Genomic DNA, 20,648 nt, shown 5'->3' with positions numbered 1-20,648 from the left:
GAATGTGCTTGAGCCACGTTATGAAATTCCGTTCCGCACCCACTAGACCAGAGGCCCTATTTGTGGCCCCCGAACTGTTATTCCTTCACTCTGTGTTTTGGTCGGGTCACCTTGTGTTTACCGGGACTTGTCTCCATGTCAAAGATACGCAGACAGCCTGTTAATGGGTCACTTACTTAGAGTCCAATGCTGCGAGTGAAATCTTTAACTTTCACTTTCGTTCATGGAGCAGTTCACATGTTGGCACTTTGCCAGCTGTAGGACCCTAGAATGCACGTAAACGGTGTGTTCCAAGTTTGCAGCTCAAAGAAAAGTGGACGGTGAAAATCAACGATTGAAAGAAGAGTGGAGTGAAACTTTTGAAGTTCCTCTGCTCCTTCACTTGCCATGCCATGAAATGCAGTGAATGAGGTAGGACTGGGCCCACAGATAGGGTGCTTTGCACAAGCTGTACATTTTGAGTTGAATCTTGTTTTTATTTTATTGGCAAAAGTTTAAAAGTGTTTTACAAAATAAATGGAGGGCCAAATTTGTATTTGTCTTTTTTTTTTTGATCCGAAAAATGATCCGATCCGTGACTCAAAACCGTGATCCGATCCCAACCGTGAGTTTTTTGATCCATTGCACCCCTATGGACTATTATTTCTAATCTATTCTGTACAAATTCTATGCAGCAGTAGTCCTACCTTTAGAGATACACGAGTAAAAGCCTATCATTTTGAATGTGCATCTGTGTTGTTACTTTTTTTCAAACATCTGTGTGTGTGTATTCTGCTGTGTATGTGTGTGTGAATATCACAGAAAGTCAATGTGTCATCTCAACAATTACCCAATTTACCCTGCTCTCACCGGCTCTGGCACATCCATGTTGGATACATACCACAAAAATGTAAATAAGTGAACAGGAAAGAGAGACTGAAATGTTTGTGTGTTCCTCTATCTGCTCCTGCATGTGTGTGCATGTTGATGCAAGCTCTATCTGCGGCTCCTGGTGGGTGAGCTAATTTAGCATGATTTAGCACAGTCTGCATCTGTTCCAGACTACACTTCCACTGAATAGGCGACGAATGTGCCTGTAGGGCACCGCAAACCACAACCATGCCTCGTCTGTCTATGAGGAAGACAGACAGGAAAGGAAAAACAGACAGACGTATTTTTTATACAGAGTGTGATCGGAATGATTAGGGGTTTAGGAGAACATCACTGTGTACACATGCCTGTCTTTCACAAGGAAGTACACTTTTCTTTCAATCAGCAACTCTGCTTATATTTAAACTGGATACATTAATATGACGCCAAGCCTTCACTGTAATGGCCTGTTGAATAATGCAACCACTGCCTGATGGGAAAAACAGCAAAGGAGAGAAAGAAAAAGCGACTGAAAACAGAAAATAAACAGCAGAAATTACCAAGAAATAAAGAACAAAGAGTTCAGAAATGTTTAAAGGGCACTCTCAAGAGGTTTGCTGTCCGCTTACCCTGTGACTCTGAAAGACAGTTCATCTATACGTCACAGGCAATTCAAAGTGAGAGGCTGACAAGCATTCATCAGGCCGACTCTTTGTAAGGAAACAAAAAACTGTCTGATTTGCCCTGCTACACCCTATGGTTACACCATCTCTCTTGATCTTGCACATCTATACAGTGGCTGCATTGATAAACAAGCACAGCCAATCAGAATTTGTTTCACATTTCCACTATCATTCTGATAGAAGAAGCACATAAAACATACATCCCTCAAAAGAAGGAATTCCAAAAAACTACAGATCCCAATCTTTATTTATTTACTTACTTATTTTTTACAATTTCTATGTGATGGAATCAAAACATTGAATCATTGTCCATTTTCAACCATTTTGAATGTAGAAAATATGTTAGCACTAAGAATGTGTGCATTTTGACAACTAAACAATTAAATGTAAATTCAGATTAAACCAATTATTATTTTTATTTTTTTCCATGGCCAGAAATATGCCTGAATATTTTACATCTAAACTGTAGTGCAGCCACCCACCACTAGCCGGGGCTGTAGCTCTGGTTAATGGATTCAGCCATGATGCCACAATGCTAGACTACACAGATACAAACAAGCACAGATGACAGATAACATCTCGTAGCACAGCGTAGTTTGACGGTATTTTGATAATGGAGATTAAGTTTTAGTGCATGTTATGTCTGGTTAACTCAACCAGAGCAATGTTATGTAATCAGCACAGGCATGTGGACATTGACCCGCAAAGAGGAGCAAAGGCTGATGGTGCTAGCTCTGATAGTGTTACCTGAAATCATCAAATCAATTTGACATTGTTAAACTGAAGACTCTCACATTTAGCATTGTTTAAGAAATTATGCTCAATGTTTTCTGAGTGTTTTCTGACTTTTGGACCGTTTGGTTAACTTGAATTCAGAGTTCTGTTTTAACGAATGTGAAATAAATTGTCTCAGAACATCCCGAGTTAACAAACAGCCACAGAGTGTGAACACTGTCGGCAGTAAGGTCAGCTGAAGAGAGTAATACCAGACAATAAATCTATAACAATGTTTGAGTCTACACACAAACACAGAACTGTGCTCTTCTTTCTCTCTGTCATTTTTTCTTACTATATTTTTTCTTTCTCTTCCTTCCTTCCTGCTTTCTTTAACCCTCTTGTTTGTCTTTATTTCTTTCTTTCCTTCTTTCTCTTTCTTTCTTCCTTTCTGTCTTTTTTTCTTTCTTACCTGCCTTCTTTTTGTCCATCCTTCCATCCTTTCTTTCCTTCTGTCTTTAACCTTCTCTGTTTGTTTCTGTTTGTTTCCTTCCTTCCTTCCTTCCTTCCTTCCTTCCTTCCTTCCTTCCTTCCTTCCTTCCTTCCTTCCTTCCTTCCTTCCTTCCTTCTTTCTAATGCTATCATTTTTACTGTATTAAATGTAACGTAAAAAAGAACAATAATTATAGTCTCCATTTTCCTGTTTGAATATATTTGAGGTCTTTTACAACAACTATATTTATTCCTTTCAATTTACAATAATGTGATATTCATTTTAAGCACCTCTTCCTGTGCTTTGCTCAGCTAAACAGTACACAACATACAGGCTAATACAAGAGCTGAACAAGGTGAGCGTTTCTCAGTATCTCTGAAGGAGGATGTGTTGAAATGGTCCCACAGTTTCCTTGTTATTTAACACACAAGACCACATTTTGAAGGTCTTGTGAGCAGGGATCAGTTTAAGAAATGCCTTTTGAATTCAGCATAATTTGCAGAAGAGTTCTTTTGTTATTAATCAGCCAATGCTTCCCAGTAAGGAGAAGCATAATGGAGCCGGAACAGTGACCCCTTCTGCACAAACATATTTATCAGTGTAATATCTTACTGTGAAATTAGGCCTCATGAAGCCTTATGTGAATGTTAATGTCGCCAATGCTATTAAGAGCAGCTGGGCCTTTGTGATGAAAACGTATTTTCTGGCCCTGCACCTCCTGTACTTTAAATGAGCACAATATCCTTACTGCTGTGGAAGCAAACAATAGAACTAGGAGGAACAGGGCAAGGCTGTGAACATTTTAACAGAGAGATTTCCCCTGCCTCCATGTCTGTAAGGCACACAGCTGAAGCGACAAGAGACACTGCAGAACTGCTTTCCTATATGTCACACATCTACACCAAAGTACTGCAGCCTCTTTAAGGCATTAAGGTAATGAAGGGTGATCATATAACAGCGGATCATTCTGCAGTTAATGACTCAGTAGCAATCAAAAGTCCTCATCAAAGTTGATGTTTTTTCCCTCTTTCATTTGCTTTCTCTTCACAGTATAATACATTCACCTCTTCTTTCCATCTTATTAAACTCTGTTTCCTCTTTCTCATATCAGCATGTTCTCTCTGCTCATTGAATCCCTCTGGGAAAAAACTAGCATACTTTAATATGAGCGATTTCGCTCTACTAAATTAAAGATTGTTAATTGAGAAAGGAGGAAAAGCTGTTAGTGTTTACAGTTTTTCAGCTGCTAAAGGTAGAGTGTGAGGTGGACATATTGGATGAGCAGATGCTGCCCTCATGTGGACAGAATGAGCAGAACTTAAGAGATAGGTAAGCTTTCCTGGGGCAGTTTCTTAAGCCCTGATAAGAAGAACTACATACACACGCCACCAGAGTTATAATTTTCAGTGCAAACATCTGATTTTAATGCTAATCAGAGAAACAAGTAGAAAATATGGAAAAGAAATTCAAAACACTCATGCCAGCTATGACTGGACCACACAAGTGCTGATTGATGAAAGTGGTTAATAGTGATTCCAATTTGTGTCAGTTTGTGTTCGTGTGTCAGTCGGGGAAGTTGTTCATACTAACCTGTGGTTTGTCGATTGAAGACAGCATGTCTTGGACTCGTTTCCCCTCTGAATCATGATCTGGAACACAGAGACAAGAAAATAATTATTAAAAAAATATAAGTACAAGGGTTTTTAATATCAGCAAAAAAGAGAGACTGGCACTGTGGGTATAAAAGGAGAAAGATAAGAAGGTCATTTGTGAAAGGTGTGAAGTCAGGTTTTGCTTTTTTGTTGTTCATTTTATACAAATTGAAGAAGAAATCCAAGTTAACAAGCTTCAAAACAGATGAAAATGAGTTACGAGGATGTTGCCATTAAAAATTAAAAGTGCTGACAAAGAAAAATTGACAAAATTTCAGTCAAAAGTGTTTCACCTGACTCATCCTACCTAATACTTTCTGTAAAAAGAAACTATCCAAACAGTAAGGAAGTCCCCTTGTGATTAATAACACACAGATGGAGACAAAAATAGAGTCAAAACAAGTCAAATTCAAAAAAAGGGAAAAGTGTCCATCAGCATGTGTGATGCAACACTTGTTTTCTTCAGCTACAGCCTGTTTCATCTCATCAAGTCATGATGAACACAGCCTCGGGAAAAAATTACAAATTATATAGAGTTCCACAGAAAGGAATTAGTCATGAATTCCCGACCTAGACGAAATATGACCGGGAGTACCCCGAAAAATCAAAAATAACAAGAAAAAAAAAAAAAACATGACTCATTCCACTGTGACTGTCTGTTCACAGGAAACCTTGATTACCTTGACAGGCATCACTTCATAGAAATCATTATCTTAGTCATTATTATGTATCATTTTCAATCAACCGTCCTTACAGCTGTGGGTAGTTATCAATACACCATCTGTTGTCAGCTGTGTTGTTAAAGCACAGCGGTTCATGGCAGTTGTTTTGCATGACATTATACTTCGTACCCCTATCATAGCGCACAACAGACAGACAGACACTCATCTGGTAGATACATATGCAGCTACACACATACACATAGACATGTGGCATTAACATATGCACACAAAAACAGCATGTACAGATCTAGTCCAATCATGCAATGTCTCCAAATGTGATTTATTACACTCTTAGGGTAATTATAAGGAGGGGTGGTGAAGTGGTGTGTGTGTGTGTACGTGTGTGAGTGTAGACACATGTGGAAGTCTTTCACCCCGGTGTGATCCCTGCAGTGGAGGTTTTTCCGACCAGAGGAGGTCTGCTTTCTCCATCTGAGTCTGACCACTGTAAATCACACAGGATGTGTAGATCTGTGTGTTTGTGTGTTTGTGTGTGTGTGTGAGGAAGAGAGGGTGACTGTGTATGTGGGGGGGGATACAAGACATGTAAGAAACCCTGAAGTTGTTTGATGCGTGTGTTACGGGGCAAAGGACTGAGCAGGACTCGCATGTGACACACACCTGTGCACACACAGAGTTTACTTGTGTACAAATCTGTTAGTGTTTGTAATATCAGAGTGGAGCATGTGATGAATGAGAGACCGTGAGTGTGCCACTGTGTGTGTGTGTGTGTGTGTGAATGGATAAGTCGCTCTGACAGGTTCTGTGGAGGAGAGGGCCTTACTGTGCCTGGGGGTACACTTATGAGTCATGGCAACAGTGATGTCATGGAAGCACAACCTCAACTTGACCTCTCTGCGTGTGCGAGTGTTCGACGGAATAAAAAGCAAGCGCAAGAGAGAGGCACCGTGTGTGTGCAAGTATCAGGTTACAGGGTGATGGGTGACAGAAGGAGGGGAGTAAAGCTACTGTGTTTGCATGTGTATGTGTGTGTGTGTGTGGGTGGCGGTTAAGTTCAACAGGTGAAGCACACGCTCTGCATCACTTCTGGACACATCGCTCCATTAGTGCTTTTTTTATTTTTCTCTGACTCACATTCGTCCCCTTTCATCCACTTGGACGCCGCTGAATCTTTCTCTGGAATAAAAGCAGAGTCAGACACGCAACTCCAGACATGAACAGCTCTGTCAGCTAACGGGCTGACCCGGCTTATTCCATCCATCCATCACAGCTGAGTGCAAAAAGAGAATATGGCCTGTTAAATGCTGCACGCCTGTAGCTACTTGTCTGCTCAGCTAACACAAGGAAAGGTGGAATTCCATTACAGCATTATTTCAGCAGTCACGTTCAGCAAACAGCAGATGTTAATGATCGAACAAAACAGACTTCTGATTAAATGCTTCCCTGGAAATTCTTTGGAGACATTAAGTTTCTGTTTTTGGCTATGTATTTAAATAAAAGTCACATGGGGCTATTTCACTGATTTCGATTTTGTTGCTCTTCCAATTTTTATTTATTTTTTCATTTTTATTAGAAACTGTGATGAGGTTAACATCAGAAAATAAAAAAACATGATTTGGAACTACAACTATAAAAATAATATTCTAATAACTTGTCTAACGGACTTGTGATTCTGCTGTCAAATAGCGAGGGGTGCATGCGTTTAACGGTTTAGTTGACTACACACATGCATCCTTGTTCGTGTACTGAAGAAGTATTCAATAAAGTTTGAATAAAAAAAAATGTATTCAAACAAAGCTAGCATGAAATCAGTTCATTTTGAACTTGTAAAATCACAATTGACTTACATTAATGTCCTTATGACTTTTGTTAAATTGTATAAGTATATAGACACTGAACTGTACGACACATAAATTCATGGTGTAAATTCTTTGTAGGCAAGGTGTGATGTCATAAAAGTGAGTCCCATTCCTCATTTGTATCACCCAAGCGGCATCCTCCGGTCTAAAAATATGAGTCCAATGCGGGAGTGCTAAAAACTGCAGTTCATCAAGGATCCGCTGGAGGCTCCGGAAGTACCAGAAGTCACATACACATGAATGGGAAAAAGACGGTCTTTACAGCATTAATAAACATGTTTACAGCCTGGTACAAAAGACCAGTGTAGTCTGGATAGCTCATTTCTTGATCGGCACACACTGTGGGGGGGGTGAATTTTTTTCTAACGTGGCAATTTCGAAGATATTGAGATTAGGAGTCTTGCAATGAGAGGCACAGCTGACAGCTGACTGAACACTGTAGCTGTTGGCTAGGAGGCTCAAACTCCGCCTCTTTACGTCACGCTGGCTCGACAGCAGCAATATGGCTGCTGCCGCTGATTGACCTCAAACAGCTCTTCAGAAACAGATGGGTGACGTCACGGATCCTATGTCCATATTTTATACAGTCTATGGTATCACCTTGCACCACCTCAACCTGCCTGGCTGATACCATTAAAGACTTAAGCCTGGTTTATATTTCTGCGTTCACTCCTCCTCCAAAATTGGCCTGCCAGCTCTGTGATTGGTCCACTCAACGACATTGTTTTTCCTGCATTTACAGCACTTCCAGGATCGCTATCCATTGGCTGTACATCGGCTGTGCATTTCATCTCCTCCAACATCTCCTCTCTGTTCTTTCATTTTTTCATTGCTGTAATATAAACAGCAACATGTATGTGTAAATTAACATAATAATTGCTGTACAATTATAAGGAAGGAATAAGGTATCACTGTGAAAAAGGGAGAGGAAAACGTAGCAGGGCCAGAAACAAGTGACTGGACTATCAGAGAGACCAATGAGCATTCCTGCACAACATTGATACATCGACACACAAGTATGTTGTGCTCATGTCTGTGTCGGCCTCTGCTGCTTAGGGTCAACGCAGAAGTATAAACGAGGCTTTAGTGCTAAGCTAAGTGAAGATACACAAGCATGGTATCAATCTTCTTATCTAACCCTTGGCAAAACAAAAAAGAGCATGTTTCCCAAAGTTTCAAACCATCCCTTTATATTCTTTTTTATTTATGTATTTGAACTTGGAGCTCACTAGTCCTAAATAACTGATTTCAGAACAAAGATGTAGCCAAGTTCAAGATTGAATATTAAGTTAAATAACCTTAAATTAAATGGTAATATTACACAACCACGCAGAGCCCAAACAAATCTATCCCTGAACCAGACAGTTTAATATTTCAGCACTATGAAGAAAAGTTGGCTAACCTAATAACTGTGACAGAAGTTAGAGATTTATTTAATATTTCAGTAGACCTGTAATAGAGTTTGAAAAACACTCCTGCGCTACCTCAGCGCAGGAGTGTTATGACTCGCTGTGGTTGTTGAGTCCAGCTGCTTTAGCGCTTAATAAAGAGAACAGCCACAGAAAGTGGACGCTGACGGCTGAAGCAGAAATTGAATCTCTTCCCAGTGTAACTTCAGAGAGACACACACACACTCAGTACTCTGTCCTCACAGTCCCTCACCTCCTTCTATTCTGTTTATGTGCTGCCCACGCACCCGTACTTCCTCTCCTCGTCTGACCTCACATCCTGTCTGTGTCTGACTGCCTGTGTTTGATTACTGAGGACAGCCAGACGGAGCGAAGGAGCGCAACGGACGGCAGGAAAAGAAGAGGAATTGAGTAGGAGGGGGGGCAGTAGCAGAGTGAGCCAAGAACAGGCGAGAGGGGGATTTAGAGGAAGAAAGAGAGACAGTGAAGGACAGACCGCTGCGAGAGGGAGGACAGGCAAGAGGAGTCTGGGTAAGAGATTAGGTACAAAAACACAAGGAAATTGAGAGACAAAGAGCGAGCCAGGGATCAACAGAGAGGAGGAGAAAAGGAGAGATGAAAGGAGAGAAGGAGGAGAGGGCTTTGGAGTATGTGAGGCAGGGATTACACAAACTTTTGTGACATCATCAGAAGGCCAAGAGCAGATGCGCACCACTGATCTCTATGCAGTAGTAGTTATGTGCTACTTACTACAAAGTCAAGACTGGGTTTCATCAAATCAAGGTGTTTTCTATTATAACCAATACTGCAAGTTTATGGAGTGATACCAGTTTAGCACTTTTTTGTCACTTTGGTACATCGAGTGGTCTAAAGAACAACAACCATTAACCTTTGGCCCAGCTTCAAAATATATCAGACGGACATGTCAACCTGTAACAAACTAGCGATTCCTACTCTCATAAAAAAGCTGGCCATTCTAGATACTACACTCTTTGAGTCATGAGCTAAATTTGACCCTACAGCAAGTACTCATATAGCTTAGCGTAACATACAACTGAAAATGGAGGGAAACCTCTGGCTCTGTCTGTCCAAACATACAATGAAATAGCTGGAACTGTAATTTAGTAAGGCTATAAACTTCCTGGAATTTCAAATGGTTGCCTAGCATCCTCACAATGTCGCTAAGACTGGAGCCGCTTCCCCGGGTTTTCTAGCACTTCAATGAAGCTACTTCAAGCTACATAACAGCTTCCTCTAATGTAAGCCTGTATTTGGTGTATGGGCGTGGGGACGGTAATAATATAGTCAGCAGACGCTCAAAGGAAAAGTGAAGAGTGTTTCTTTTTGTTCATGTAAAGGAACTGTGAGGAGTTATCATGTTGTGCTGATTCTGGTAACTCCTTTGGACGAAGTTGAAAGTGAAGACTACATTTCCCATGAGCACCATCACCGTTGGAAGATAATTAATGAAACAGATCTTCTTTTTAAAACTACTTTTCTTTGTTGAAGACTATATTTTGCAGGATGCAGAGTGTGTATTGATTTGTAGCATTATCCTCTTTAAGCTAGCAAAGCCCTGGCTGTAGAGTTTCTCCATCTAAAACAATACTTCAATAGAAAACGTACATCTTCTTGCTAACTCTGCTCTAGTTTTAGCCATGAGTACAAAACATGAAGTAAAAGGAGATTAGTCAAAGGAAAACAAACTCCTCCTGCATGCTAACTTACTTCTCATTGCCAAACATTACAAGCAGAGTTCTAAACAGAGACACTTCAGGGTGAGTGACGAATATCGACTCAGCTTTTTTTTTTGTGGTAAATCCGACCCAAACAGAGGCACTAAATTCAGCATAAAGAAATTACCAATCTTGTTGGTGATAACATCACTTTACTATGATATCACTTTAAAGTGAGACTATTTCAAAATCAGGTAAACACTCCTTACTGTGCCTTTAACTACTTAATATTTTCATCAGGTTCCTTCTGTCTGCAGTTTGCTCTCGCAGCACTATTTTAAGCTTCATTACCTCTAAGCAAAGTTCTATTTTGGGGTCGCAGTTGACATCCCTCCAAACATATTTATCTTCAAAGGCATTACCTTTGATTTTTCATCAAAGACCCAGATATTTCCAAACAAAGTTGCTCATCTTTTGAACTTTTGACTCAACCAAAGGAGTTGTTTGTCTATGCCAGGCTTTGAAGCTCCAACTCAAAGTCAACTTCAATTTTCAAAAAAAATGAAAACAAAAAACTCTTATCTTTCAGTACCTTGGACACCTGCAACATCTCCTTCACACCTTCATTCCATGGAAGAAAATAGTATGAAAAATGAACCACACAGACACAAAAATACACAACACAAGCTTCACTCTTCTACCTTATTCCTTTCTCTCTTTTCTAGTTCCTCCTTCCTGCTCTCTCAGCCCTTCCTTAAATACATGGGCATGTTTACAACAGTCTCTTTAATGTCTGACTCCCACACACTTTAAAATTAGTGGTGTCATTGGCATAAGAGCTACAGTACAAAAGAGTCACTTTGACAGTGAGGAGGTTTGCATTCTTCCTGCGTGACGGCCTGTGGCTCTTAGACGCAGCCTGTCTGCAACTGGGACAAAAAAAGACCTTTAAGGCCTGGAGAAAAAATGTGAAAAATGTGGCAACGGCCACTCACTCAGCCCCCTCTCCACACACATACCGGGCCACAGGCTGTGTGTCTGTGCGTGTGTGTGTGTGTCTGTGTGTGTGTCACCCTAAGGGAACAGAGTAAGATATGATAGTCATCTCAAGAAGCCTCTAATCAGGGAGAACAAAGCAAAAGTAAAGGACACTCAGCTGGGAGGAAAGAGAGGTGGGGAGACAGGGGTGTGGAGATGAGAGGAAAGGAAGATAGGAGAGGAAGAGAGAAGGGGAGGAAGGTTGGATGGAGTCAAGAAGAGAGGAGGAGAGGGAAAAGGAATATGGAGGTAGAGAGGGGCACCGACCTTGGATTCCTCACTATTATCATCTGCTGCATAGTGAGCATTCCATCTGCTCAACAGCTGGGCTACACACTCACACACTCACTCACACTCACACAAAGAGGCAGAAAAGTCACTGGGACATGCCTGAAATTGTGGTTGTCATGGTGAAGGTTTGGTTCTCATGGTCAGAGCCCTGGTCGTTTATAAAGGGGGATTAGACAGGGAGAGACAGGCGAAGAGACTGGCACAGGAAAGTGAACAAGAAAGAAGAGGAGGACAGTAAATAGGAGGGGGATGGAGGGAAAAATCTAGTCAAATACGAAATTTCACTCAACAAAGGGAAAGATACAGACACGCAAATAAAATTCTTGGTTTGATTGTCCTTCTGCAGAAACCAGATTATTTTTATTACTTAATTTAATTGGAAATCCATTTTTTGTTATCAGGGAAACTTAAAACAGCTTCATGTCTGCTGGAAAACCTGACTTCTTTTTTCATTTCTGGAAGCATCTGTGTGTGCATGAAGTTTATAGAAAGCAGTCCAAAGTGAGAAATGCATTAGAAACATCACTTCTGCTTCCTTCTGTCCAAAATAATGAAATCCAAAGTCCAATTTAAACTGAACTGAATAAGTGTATGTTTGAACATGTGTAATTGCATTCTTCAGTCCCCTGCTATAACCTGATTTCTCTCAATAGCAGGGTTTCATGTGTGCAAGTAAACACAGACAGAGACACAGAGAAACCTTGTCCACTGCAGCACTCAGCACAGAGAAGAGCATCTCAACTCGCCAAGCGACACAAAAACTCTCTCCACTTTTCCAAGAAGAGCACGAAAGTGTGCGCATGTATGCACGTGTGTTTATGTAAGTGTGTACGTGCAGTGCAACAGCCCTGCGACCTGGCCAGGCAGTGAGGGATTATGGGGGATGAGTTTCTCAGAACCCTGACCCCATCCGACCCTGCTCAGCCAGAGAAAGTCTTGAGAGAGTGATTGCAGACTGGCAGACGGAAGGGAAGACAAATTCGCAGACGGAGACGGCAGAGACAGAAAGAGAGTGACAGTTGCAGAGAAATGGAGAAAGGGTAGCAGAGAGGCAAACAAGGATTATATAAAAAAATGCCTGAAGAGTAGGAAGACGAAAGACAGGAATAGAGAAGTCTTTCTCAGAATTAGTGGATAAAAATGTAAATGTAGTCCTGCTCTGATTTGGTTTACCATCCATTTACATAAAACTGTTCCTTCTGACCACTAGAAAATATCCTTTATTAACATACCTTCAATTTAAGAACGCCAATCTAGAGTTATAATGTGGACACAAGTTCACTGGCTTTATATATCCATTAATAAAGTCATTGATTATTCTCATTCAGACACACGTCATAACATAAAATACATAAAATACAAGCTAAGCATAAAGTTCCAAAATGCTTATACAATGTTTGGCACTAAATGCAACGAGAAAAAGCAGCATCACTACTGGAAACCAGCATTAGGGTAATGACATTATCATAGGTTATAAAGATATGATGAGGATTTTTCCCTCACAGCTTGTATCTCTTATAGACTGTATAATTAATAGACGTAGTATCCTTGACTTCACCCATCTGTTTCTGATGCACTGTTTTAAAGCCTATTTATGGCAGGTGCCATATTGGAAATGCTGAACTCAACCTAACTTCTATCAAGCTAGAGTGAGGTAAAGAGCCGGGCTTTGAGAAAAGATTGACTTCTTTCAATTGGTGTGTATGTGGCTTCCTGCACTTCTGGAGCCAGCCTCAAGTGGACACTCGAGGAACTGCAGTTTTTAACACTTCCACATTGGCTTCAATTCTTCAAGAGGCTGCTGCTTTGTGTCAATAATGGGTTTTAAAAACGTATTTTGCTGTTGAAGCATTAATGAGGGACTCTTCCTTTTCTTAATTTACAATACCAGTGTTGCACACTTTATTTTTTGATGGTGCATAATCAGTTTGCGAAATAATATACAGGACTATCACTCAGTTCTTACTTGTACAGAAGTGACTGTGGCTCTTATTAATAGAACAGGCAGTTAAATTAGCATCTAGTTAAAATACTGTAGTGTCGGCCATGCTATGCAAAGAATCTTGCACCACATTAGATAACTGAAAAGTTATAAATAAACTTTCCCGTTGACCTGGAAGTTTAAAAAGAAATGTCGTTTTCCAGTCTGACAAAAATATTAAAAAGTTCATCTATCATGGATCACTTGCTGCTTTGAATGTCTGACAGCAAAATACACCCAGAAAACTTCAATGTACTGCAGCTTCACTGAGCCCAAAGTAAAAAGTGGTAGTGACCTGATGATGGCTCAGATTAGCCCAATATTGATCCTGAGAACCTGCTGAAACAGCAAAAAATCTGCTGACTTTGTAAGTTAATCAGGCATCAAGACTGACTGAGTTGAGGTCACTTCAAATATGATGTAACCTAGCTGTGGTTAATACACAGCAGTCGGGTTCTGTAGTTTGATAGTGTAGTGAGTTTATCTCTTGTATCACAAGGTTCATTCAGCTGGATGGGGAAATGTCTGGTGTTCTCATTGTGATTGGCGAGAACAACCTCCCTCTTCTAATCCCTCCAGTCCTGTTACATGATATCAGCGGGAAAGACATTCCTCTGCTGGTAAAGCCATCCCTTGTTCTCTTGCTCTTTTCTGTACATCCCCTTTATTTGACTCTTTGATCCCTCAGTTCCTGCCCATCATTTCTCTGCTTTCCTATTTCCTTTTATTCTTCCTTCTCTCACATTCCCTCTTCTAGTCCTTCTCTCTCTTCCACCCCATTCCCTTCTATCTTGCCCTACAAACATGGCCGTATTTGGGTTTGTGGGAAGTGGTTGGACTGTGTGGGTGGGATTGGGTGGGGTGGGGGCTGAGATTATCACCATGGCGATCCACATCAAAACAGTCCACTAAGGGATGGGTGGGAGAGTGTTCGCACATTTCCAGTCCTGTAAGAGCAGAAGGGGGGTCTGGGAGAGGAGTTTGATGTTAATATAAGGGCTGAGTCATGAGTCGGTCAGAGGCCACCAGAGCTAACAAGGGTGACATCACCAAAACATTACAGAGTGTTGTGCTTTAATAAGCCTGTTTATACCGCTGTCATTGTTCTAAAAATATCAGTTCATTGGTGCCGAAATTTAATTAGTAGGAAACTCTGTTAGGGTCAAACATATCACAGTGCTAGAGCAAAAGTTACATCACTGATAACAGAGACACAAACTGGTGTCGTCTGCATAGAAAATGACAAATCTCTGTACCCAGCATCTCAGGTTCACAGCACATCTTTGTCACCTTTCAATGCCCTTGTACTTTTTACTTGAAGCCCCTTCATGAATAAAATAGCTCTTCTTATGAATAGCTAAAAACAGATTTATTAAAGCTCCTGTGAGGAGTGTATTGTCCGTTTATAAAACAGACTGAAATCCATACTGATGCATCTTTATGAGCTACAAAAGCAAATTACATCATGTGTAAAGACTGATTATTTCTATATTGGTATATTTAATGTCTGAAACAGCTGCCAGGGAGTAAGTGTTACAGAGATGATACACTGCATGCTTCTGATGCTACATTTTCCATGACAGATTGCAGTGAGAGATGATTGAGTGCCTGTTGAATGAAAGCAAAGAGAGAAACTTTTTGCTTATAAACACAAAATGAGCAAATGACTGTCCACACAGGGAGCGCCACAATCTAAAACAGTGGTTCTCAACTGGCCTGGCTTTGGGACCCACCATCACCCCTTAGTGATAAGCACTGACCCAAATCAAGGAACATTTTTCAAATAATGAGGTATAGTTTTCAGTTTATCCACCGCGGATTGGTCCAACATCCATCTGGCCATGTCCATGGCTGCCGGTAATATAAGGTCCTCTGCAATTCTGTGGGGGTTCTTTTACTTCGCAATATGATGTGCCACCTGGAAAGATGTGAGGAGTGCCTGTTCTTGCTTCAAGCACGAAGTAAGACATTTTTGTGATGTCCTCAGGTCTTGCAGTCGTCTTCGAAAATACTCGACAGGTTTATCTTTAAGAGAAGAGTGTTTTGTTTCCAAATGCTGCTTTAATTTTAACGGCTTCATACTTTCACTTACCAACACCTCAGTGCGCACGACACACTGAGGTTTCTATCCTCCTTAGTTATCAATATAAGAAAATCCATATTTAATGTAGTCCCTGTCGTTATTGCGTTTAGCCATGCTTATTTCTTACCTTGATTGTCTTCTTCTGTACTGTGAAATGAACAGTGTCACTTAGCATTACAGGGCATTATCGCCACCTACTGTTCTGGAGTGTGAATAGACAGCACTCCGCAAAAAAGACAACCTTCAAAATTATAGCATAGAATTTTTTTTTGACAATTTTTTTCCAACCTGTAGGCTCGCGACCCACTCAAAACGGGTCCGCAACCCACTTTTGAGTCGCAACCCATCAGTTGAGAAACACTGATCTAAAAGATCCTCACAAAAGGCTTTAAACAACAGGAAATTACTTAACCTGTCATTTTTAACCAATAATAAAGCCATTGGTTACATATTAGAACCCATTTAAACAGGTACCTTAGTAGACAATGGAACCAACCATTTATATAATGTTGTGTCTCAGTCTACCTGACATAATACAGTTTTCATAATGAATCTGTCCTTGTTCTTGATGATGAAATCCAAAAAAGTGTTGTGCTGGCCTATCATAATAAAGTGTTAAACTAGGGCTGTCACTGTTAAGTTGGGTTTTTTTTTCAATCATGTGTAGGGATGTACATTTTAAGTATTTTCCGTGATCGATTTTTGGAAATGTTAACGATCAATTATCGATTAATTGATAAAAAATAACATTATTATTCTTACGTCAAAAACAATTCCAAATATGTTGTTTTACCCCTAAATTTTATTTTCTACAGCAACAAAATGCAAATAACTGACGGGATTGAATACAGGTAAGACGTTTGACACGTAGATTATCAACGAACAGGCTCATTAAAATATTCTCCACGGACATAATCTTATAAAGTGAAGGCTCATAATACTAACAGAAAAGTACTTCAGACTCACAGTGTCCAGTTTTCTGCCTACTCGTTCTTATTGAGAAAAATACACATTTGTATTTGATCAGGTGTCAGCCGGGAGCGCAACCGGGTCAGAATCAGTCCCGCTGGAGAAAAGCTCAGACGGCTCTGATGTTGCTGGTCTGCAAACATAGCGTACCTGAATTTCCCACCTGTCTGTTGCCTTCGTATCCAAAGGTGGGAAATATCCTGTTTAAAGTTGTCAACCTTTGTGTTCGTGTCGTTGTTGGCAGCAGTTTTGTATTGATCCTCTTTTAAAAAGCGCACAGGGAGACCTGACGCACAGCCGCACTCGCCAGCTGAGCGTCTCCGCTGTGCGCTCACCTTTAAACAGCTGATTCACATCCAAACATGCTTTAAACTTAAAACACCTCCCTGAAAGCTGAGTGTAATATGAGACCACATGATGTTTGTTCCACGTGACGGAAAATTGATAACAAAAATGTGTGTTTCGAGTAATTTCTTAACAATCAATTAATCTATAATCGATTAATTGTGGTCATCCCTAATCCTGTGCTATTTTGTCCCTTCTGGCACTACATAGTTGGGCCGCCAGAGCTACTTCCTGCTTTCTTCTACCAACGTGATGGAAAATAACAACACCCCTGTGCTTATGAATGTCACTTTTCACTTCTCAGTTGACAAGTCAACAGTAATATGCACTTTGATTTTGATTTACTATCCACGAGTTAAGCATACAAGTGCAGCTAATCAGATGTCAGTGGGCAACAGCATCACAAAAGCCGACAGAGCACTATTTCGGAGTGTGCTAATCGCCATGGCCTGTGGATTAAACTAAATCCAAGAAGTTCACTATAGCACTTTCTAAATGGGTGGCAACATTGTGGAAGTCTTCGGGGCTGAGGGACGTCATCAGGTTGGCATGTTGTGACCACTCACATGTCTTACCCTTGCGGGGAACACTGGAGTGATGCCTGTGGAAAATGTAAGAAAGGGCTTTTTCTGCAGCGTGCTTGTTATCACTTCTACTGACTGTACTGGAACAAAGTCACTTGCTTTTGTAAGACACAGGCATCAATATTGATTTCATTCTATTTCCTAACCAGCTAAAAACTCCTTGCAGAAGTTTTAATAGGACACAGAAAAAACTGTTTTATGAAAATGATACCATAGTTACAGCAAATCTGGGACACAAAGCGGGAATCGACAGACAGTTTAATTCCAACGGGGTTTTTCTTGTTTTGAAACATCCATTTTTGGCAGATTATCATTTCTGTTTGGCAATGACGGAAAATCTTTAGAGGTTTTTTTGGTTTAGTATCACTACGTCAACACTGATGACACTTGAAATGTTTTTCCTTATTTTCCTTGCTAAGACGATTGTGCAACTGAAAATTGAACTCCTGTGAGGTTTAAGGAGCGCTGCAGGAGATAGATATAAATTAAGCGATAAAGGACTTTGCCTTGAGTTAAATGTTTCCTTTACATAATGGATGGATGTGTTCCCACTACAGACCACTGGAATATCTATGAATTTTCTTCTTGAGTCTCTTATATCAAATACAACAGAGAAAACATGGTGAGCACTGCAGAGACTGCTCCCATCTGGTTTCTCCTGAATTCACAACACTTGGCAATGACGTAGAATCAAAGATGGAGTCGCTGAGGGTGCCGGCCCATCTGTTTCTGCTGAAATCCCAGTTTCTCTTAGTGAGAGACAGGATCTGCGGTGGTGATGATGCAGAGCCAAGATGGAGGAACAGAGGGGACGGGGCCCACATCTGTTTCTGCTCAGCAAAGCTGCACAGTTCTGAAGAAAAAAGGGCCTGTAGAGCTGGCTTTACAGGGAAATGGACACTGTGCTCGCCAAGTCAGCCTGCTGCCTTACTGGCACCGGGGCAATAGCCACACACACACTGACACACAGAGCAAGGGCATCAGGGGCAAAGCGTAGGCGGCTGTGTGTCTTTGTGTGCGTGTGTGTGTGTGTGTGTGTGTGGTATTCTGGGTTGGACCATACTTGGATGCGCCGGGCCAAGCAGCAACTTTGTCGGAATGTTTGTACTCTGCTCTTTAACTCACGGTCTCTCTCCGTCTTTCCATCTCTCTGTTCCCTGTGATGTTGGACTTCTGCTGCAGATTTTTTTTCTCCCTCCTCTCTCATCCGTCCTTCAAATTCTGCATTCCTTTTCCCTCTCTCCCTCTCTCTCTCTGTCTCTCCCTTTGCCCCCCTACCTCCCGCCAATCCTCTGGACCCTCATGCTCTGATTGTTTTACAGGAAGCCCAGTCACGGGGTGTTTGTGCATATGTGTGTGTGTCGGTATGTGTGTGTGTGTGTTGTGTGGTATATGTAGCTGACTCAGCCTGATCTCCAGTCCTGTACTGAGATCCTGGCAGACCAGAACAGACAACAGACGACATGCTGACATGCTCCTGTCTGTCATGTGTGTTATTGTGTGTTTGAGTACTATAGAATGTGCAACATGAAACTGTTGACCTCATAAGCTGAGCTGTTGACATTGCTGTCTTTTCTTGCTTTGACACACATCTAACATGACTCTCTGTGTATATGTAGGCTTGGAGAATGTGTGTGTTTGTGTGTGCATTCGAAGAAGCTATGCACCTCTGTATGCATTGCATTTTGCAGACGCCCTGACTTGCACATACACTGTCTACGAGTGCACATGTGCAGGTTTAAAAGCACTGCAGGTATATAAACCAACATGGTTGTGTTGTGGGCTCTCTTTAGTGAAACTGTTATATCTACACGTGTCATTAAATGTCTGTCTGTGTCTACAAAAATACCAGGAACTTTACAAGGATCTGAAAAGAGCAGCGAACAGCATGTCCCTATGACAACCGACATCACATTCAATGGATTATACAACAACAAAAATCTGCTACAGATTTTTTGTTCTTTACAAAGCTATGAGCAGGAACTTATAAAAATCCTATCACCTTTGTGAAAATGAAGGTATCTCAAACAGCAGGTATCTGAAATCTATGGTGCCCCACAAAGGCAAACTTGCTGTGGTGTGAAAACAACGCAAATTCAAAAACATACAAAAATGCAAAACATCGGGGCGCTATTAGTCTAGCGCAGGGGTGTCCAAAGTACAGCCCAGGGGCCAATTGCAGCCCAAGGTCCATTTATTTATGGCCCCAAGCTTCAATCTTAAATTGTGTTATTTATATCACAGAAATTAATCACCTTCTGAATCATCTGTACATTTGTACTTTCTTTCAAGCGCACAAACAAAACTAAAGTCAATCCAGAAACATCTCAAAAAGCTTCATATGGACTACCTCTCTGAAGCCAAAGCTCTGGGAATTCTGCAAGACGGCAATAAAGAAACACAAGAACTCTTAAAGTTGACAGGTTTTCTAATCAATGTTTTTCATCATGATGTGAAAATGTTCTTGATGAACACTAAAAGTTCAGAAGACACAAAAGAGGACACAAGACAAAATCAAAATTATGAAATTGTGCAGAAAAGGCAAAATTTGGTGCATAAAAATTGTTCAGAACGCAGGAAAATTATTATTTAGTTCTTAAAATATTGTATGCTGGTCAGAAAAGTCTAAAAAAAACATGAAAAAGAAGTGTGATGAAATCCAGATCGTGATCCTGCCATAGAAAAATAATGACACAATATTTTTCCCACATTGCCCGACCATTTTCCTCCAGAAGAAGATAAAGTTTACGTGGCTTGAAGAGAACTGAGGACTACCTAGTTACTGATTTATTGAGAAAATGTTTAAAATAATTGTTATTAAATAAAGATTTCATATATAACTTTTATGATTCCTAAGTCTCAGTAGGAGTCACTGGCCCTCAGGTATTCTGACAACATCAAATGTGGCCCTCTTTGAAAAAAGTTTGGACACCACTGGTCTAGCGGTTTAAGTGTGTGCCCCATATACAGAGGCTATAGGCCTCGTCACAACGCCCAGCCATGGCTATTTGCTGCATGTCTTCCTCCTCTCTCTACTCCCCACATTTCCGGTCTCTCTTCAGCTGTCCTATCAAATAAAGTCAAAAGATGCCCCAAAAACAAAAAAAGAAAAACATACGAAATAAATAAATAAGTTAGCATAAAGCAAATATGTACAATGCACACACTAAGCAAATCTTAAAACACTTCACAAAATGCTACATGTCCATTCTCAATGGTAGTGATCCTTGTTAAAGCTCCAGTAAGGAACTTTGCATTTGTGTTGATTTTGGCGCCCCCCTGTGGACAAAATGATACACCTTCTCTTACTGATCTTGTCCTGTGCATGTGTGAGTAGTG

At 40.7% G+C, this 20,648-nt stretch overlaps 1 protein-coding gene across 2 annotated transcripts in view; it reads right to left on the bottom strand.

The window, feature by feature from the left end:
* Positions 1-20,648, bottom strand: part of fndc3ba (fibronectin type III domain containing 3Ba) — a 125,148-nt gene that overhangs the window by 36,715 nt on the left and 67,785 nt on the right. For both annotated transcript variants that reach the window (XM_034675756.1, XM_034675755.1), the window contains one exon: positions 4,330-4,388. In XM_034675756.1, the coding sequence (XP_034531647.1) occupies positions 4,330-4,388 (59 nt within the window). The remainder of the gene's footprint in view (positions 1-4,329; positions 4,389-20,648) is intronic.

Source organism: Notolabrus celidotus, chromosome 22, assembly GCF_009762535.1.
Source record: "Notolabrus celidotus isolate fNotCel1 chromosome 22, fNotCel1.pri, whole genome shotgun sequence".
NCBI classification, from domain to species: Eukaryota; Metazoa; Chordata; class Actinopteri; order Labriformes; family Labridae; genus Notolabrus; species Notolabrus celidotus.
The sequence above is the reverse complement of the archived record's forward strand: the minus strand, read 5'-3'. Positions and strand labels throughout refer to the sequence as shown.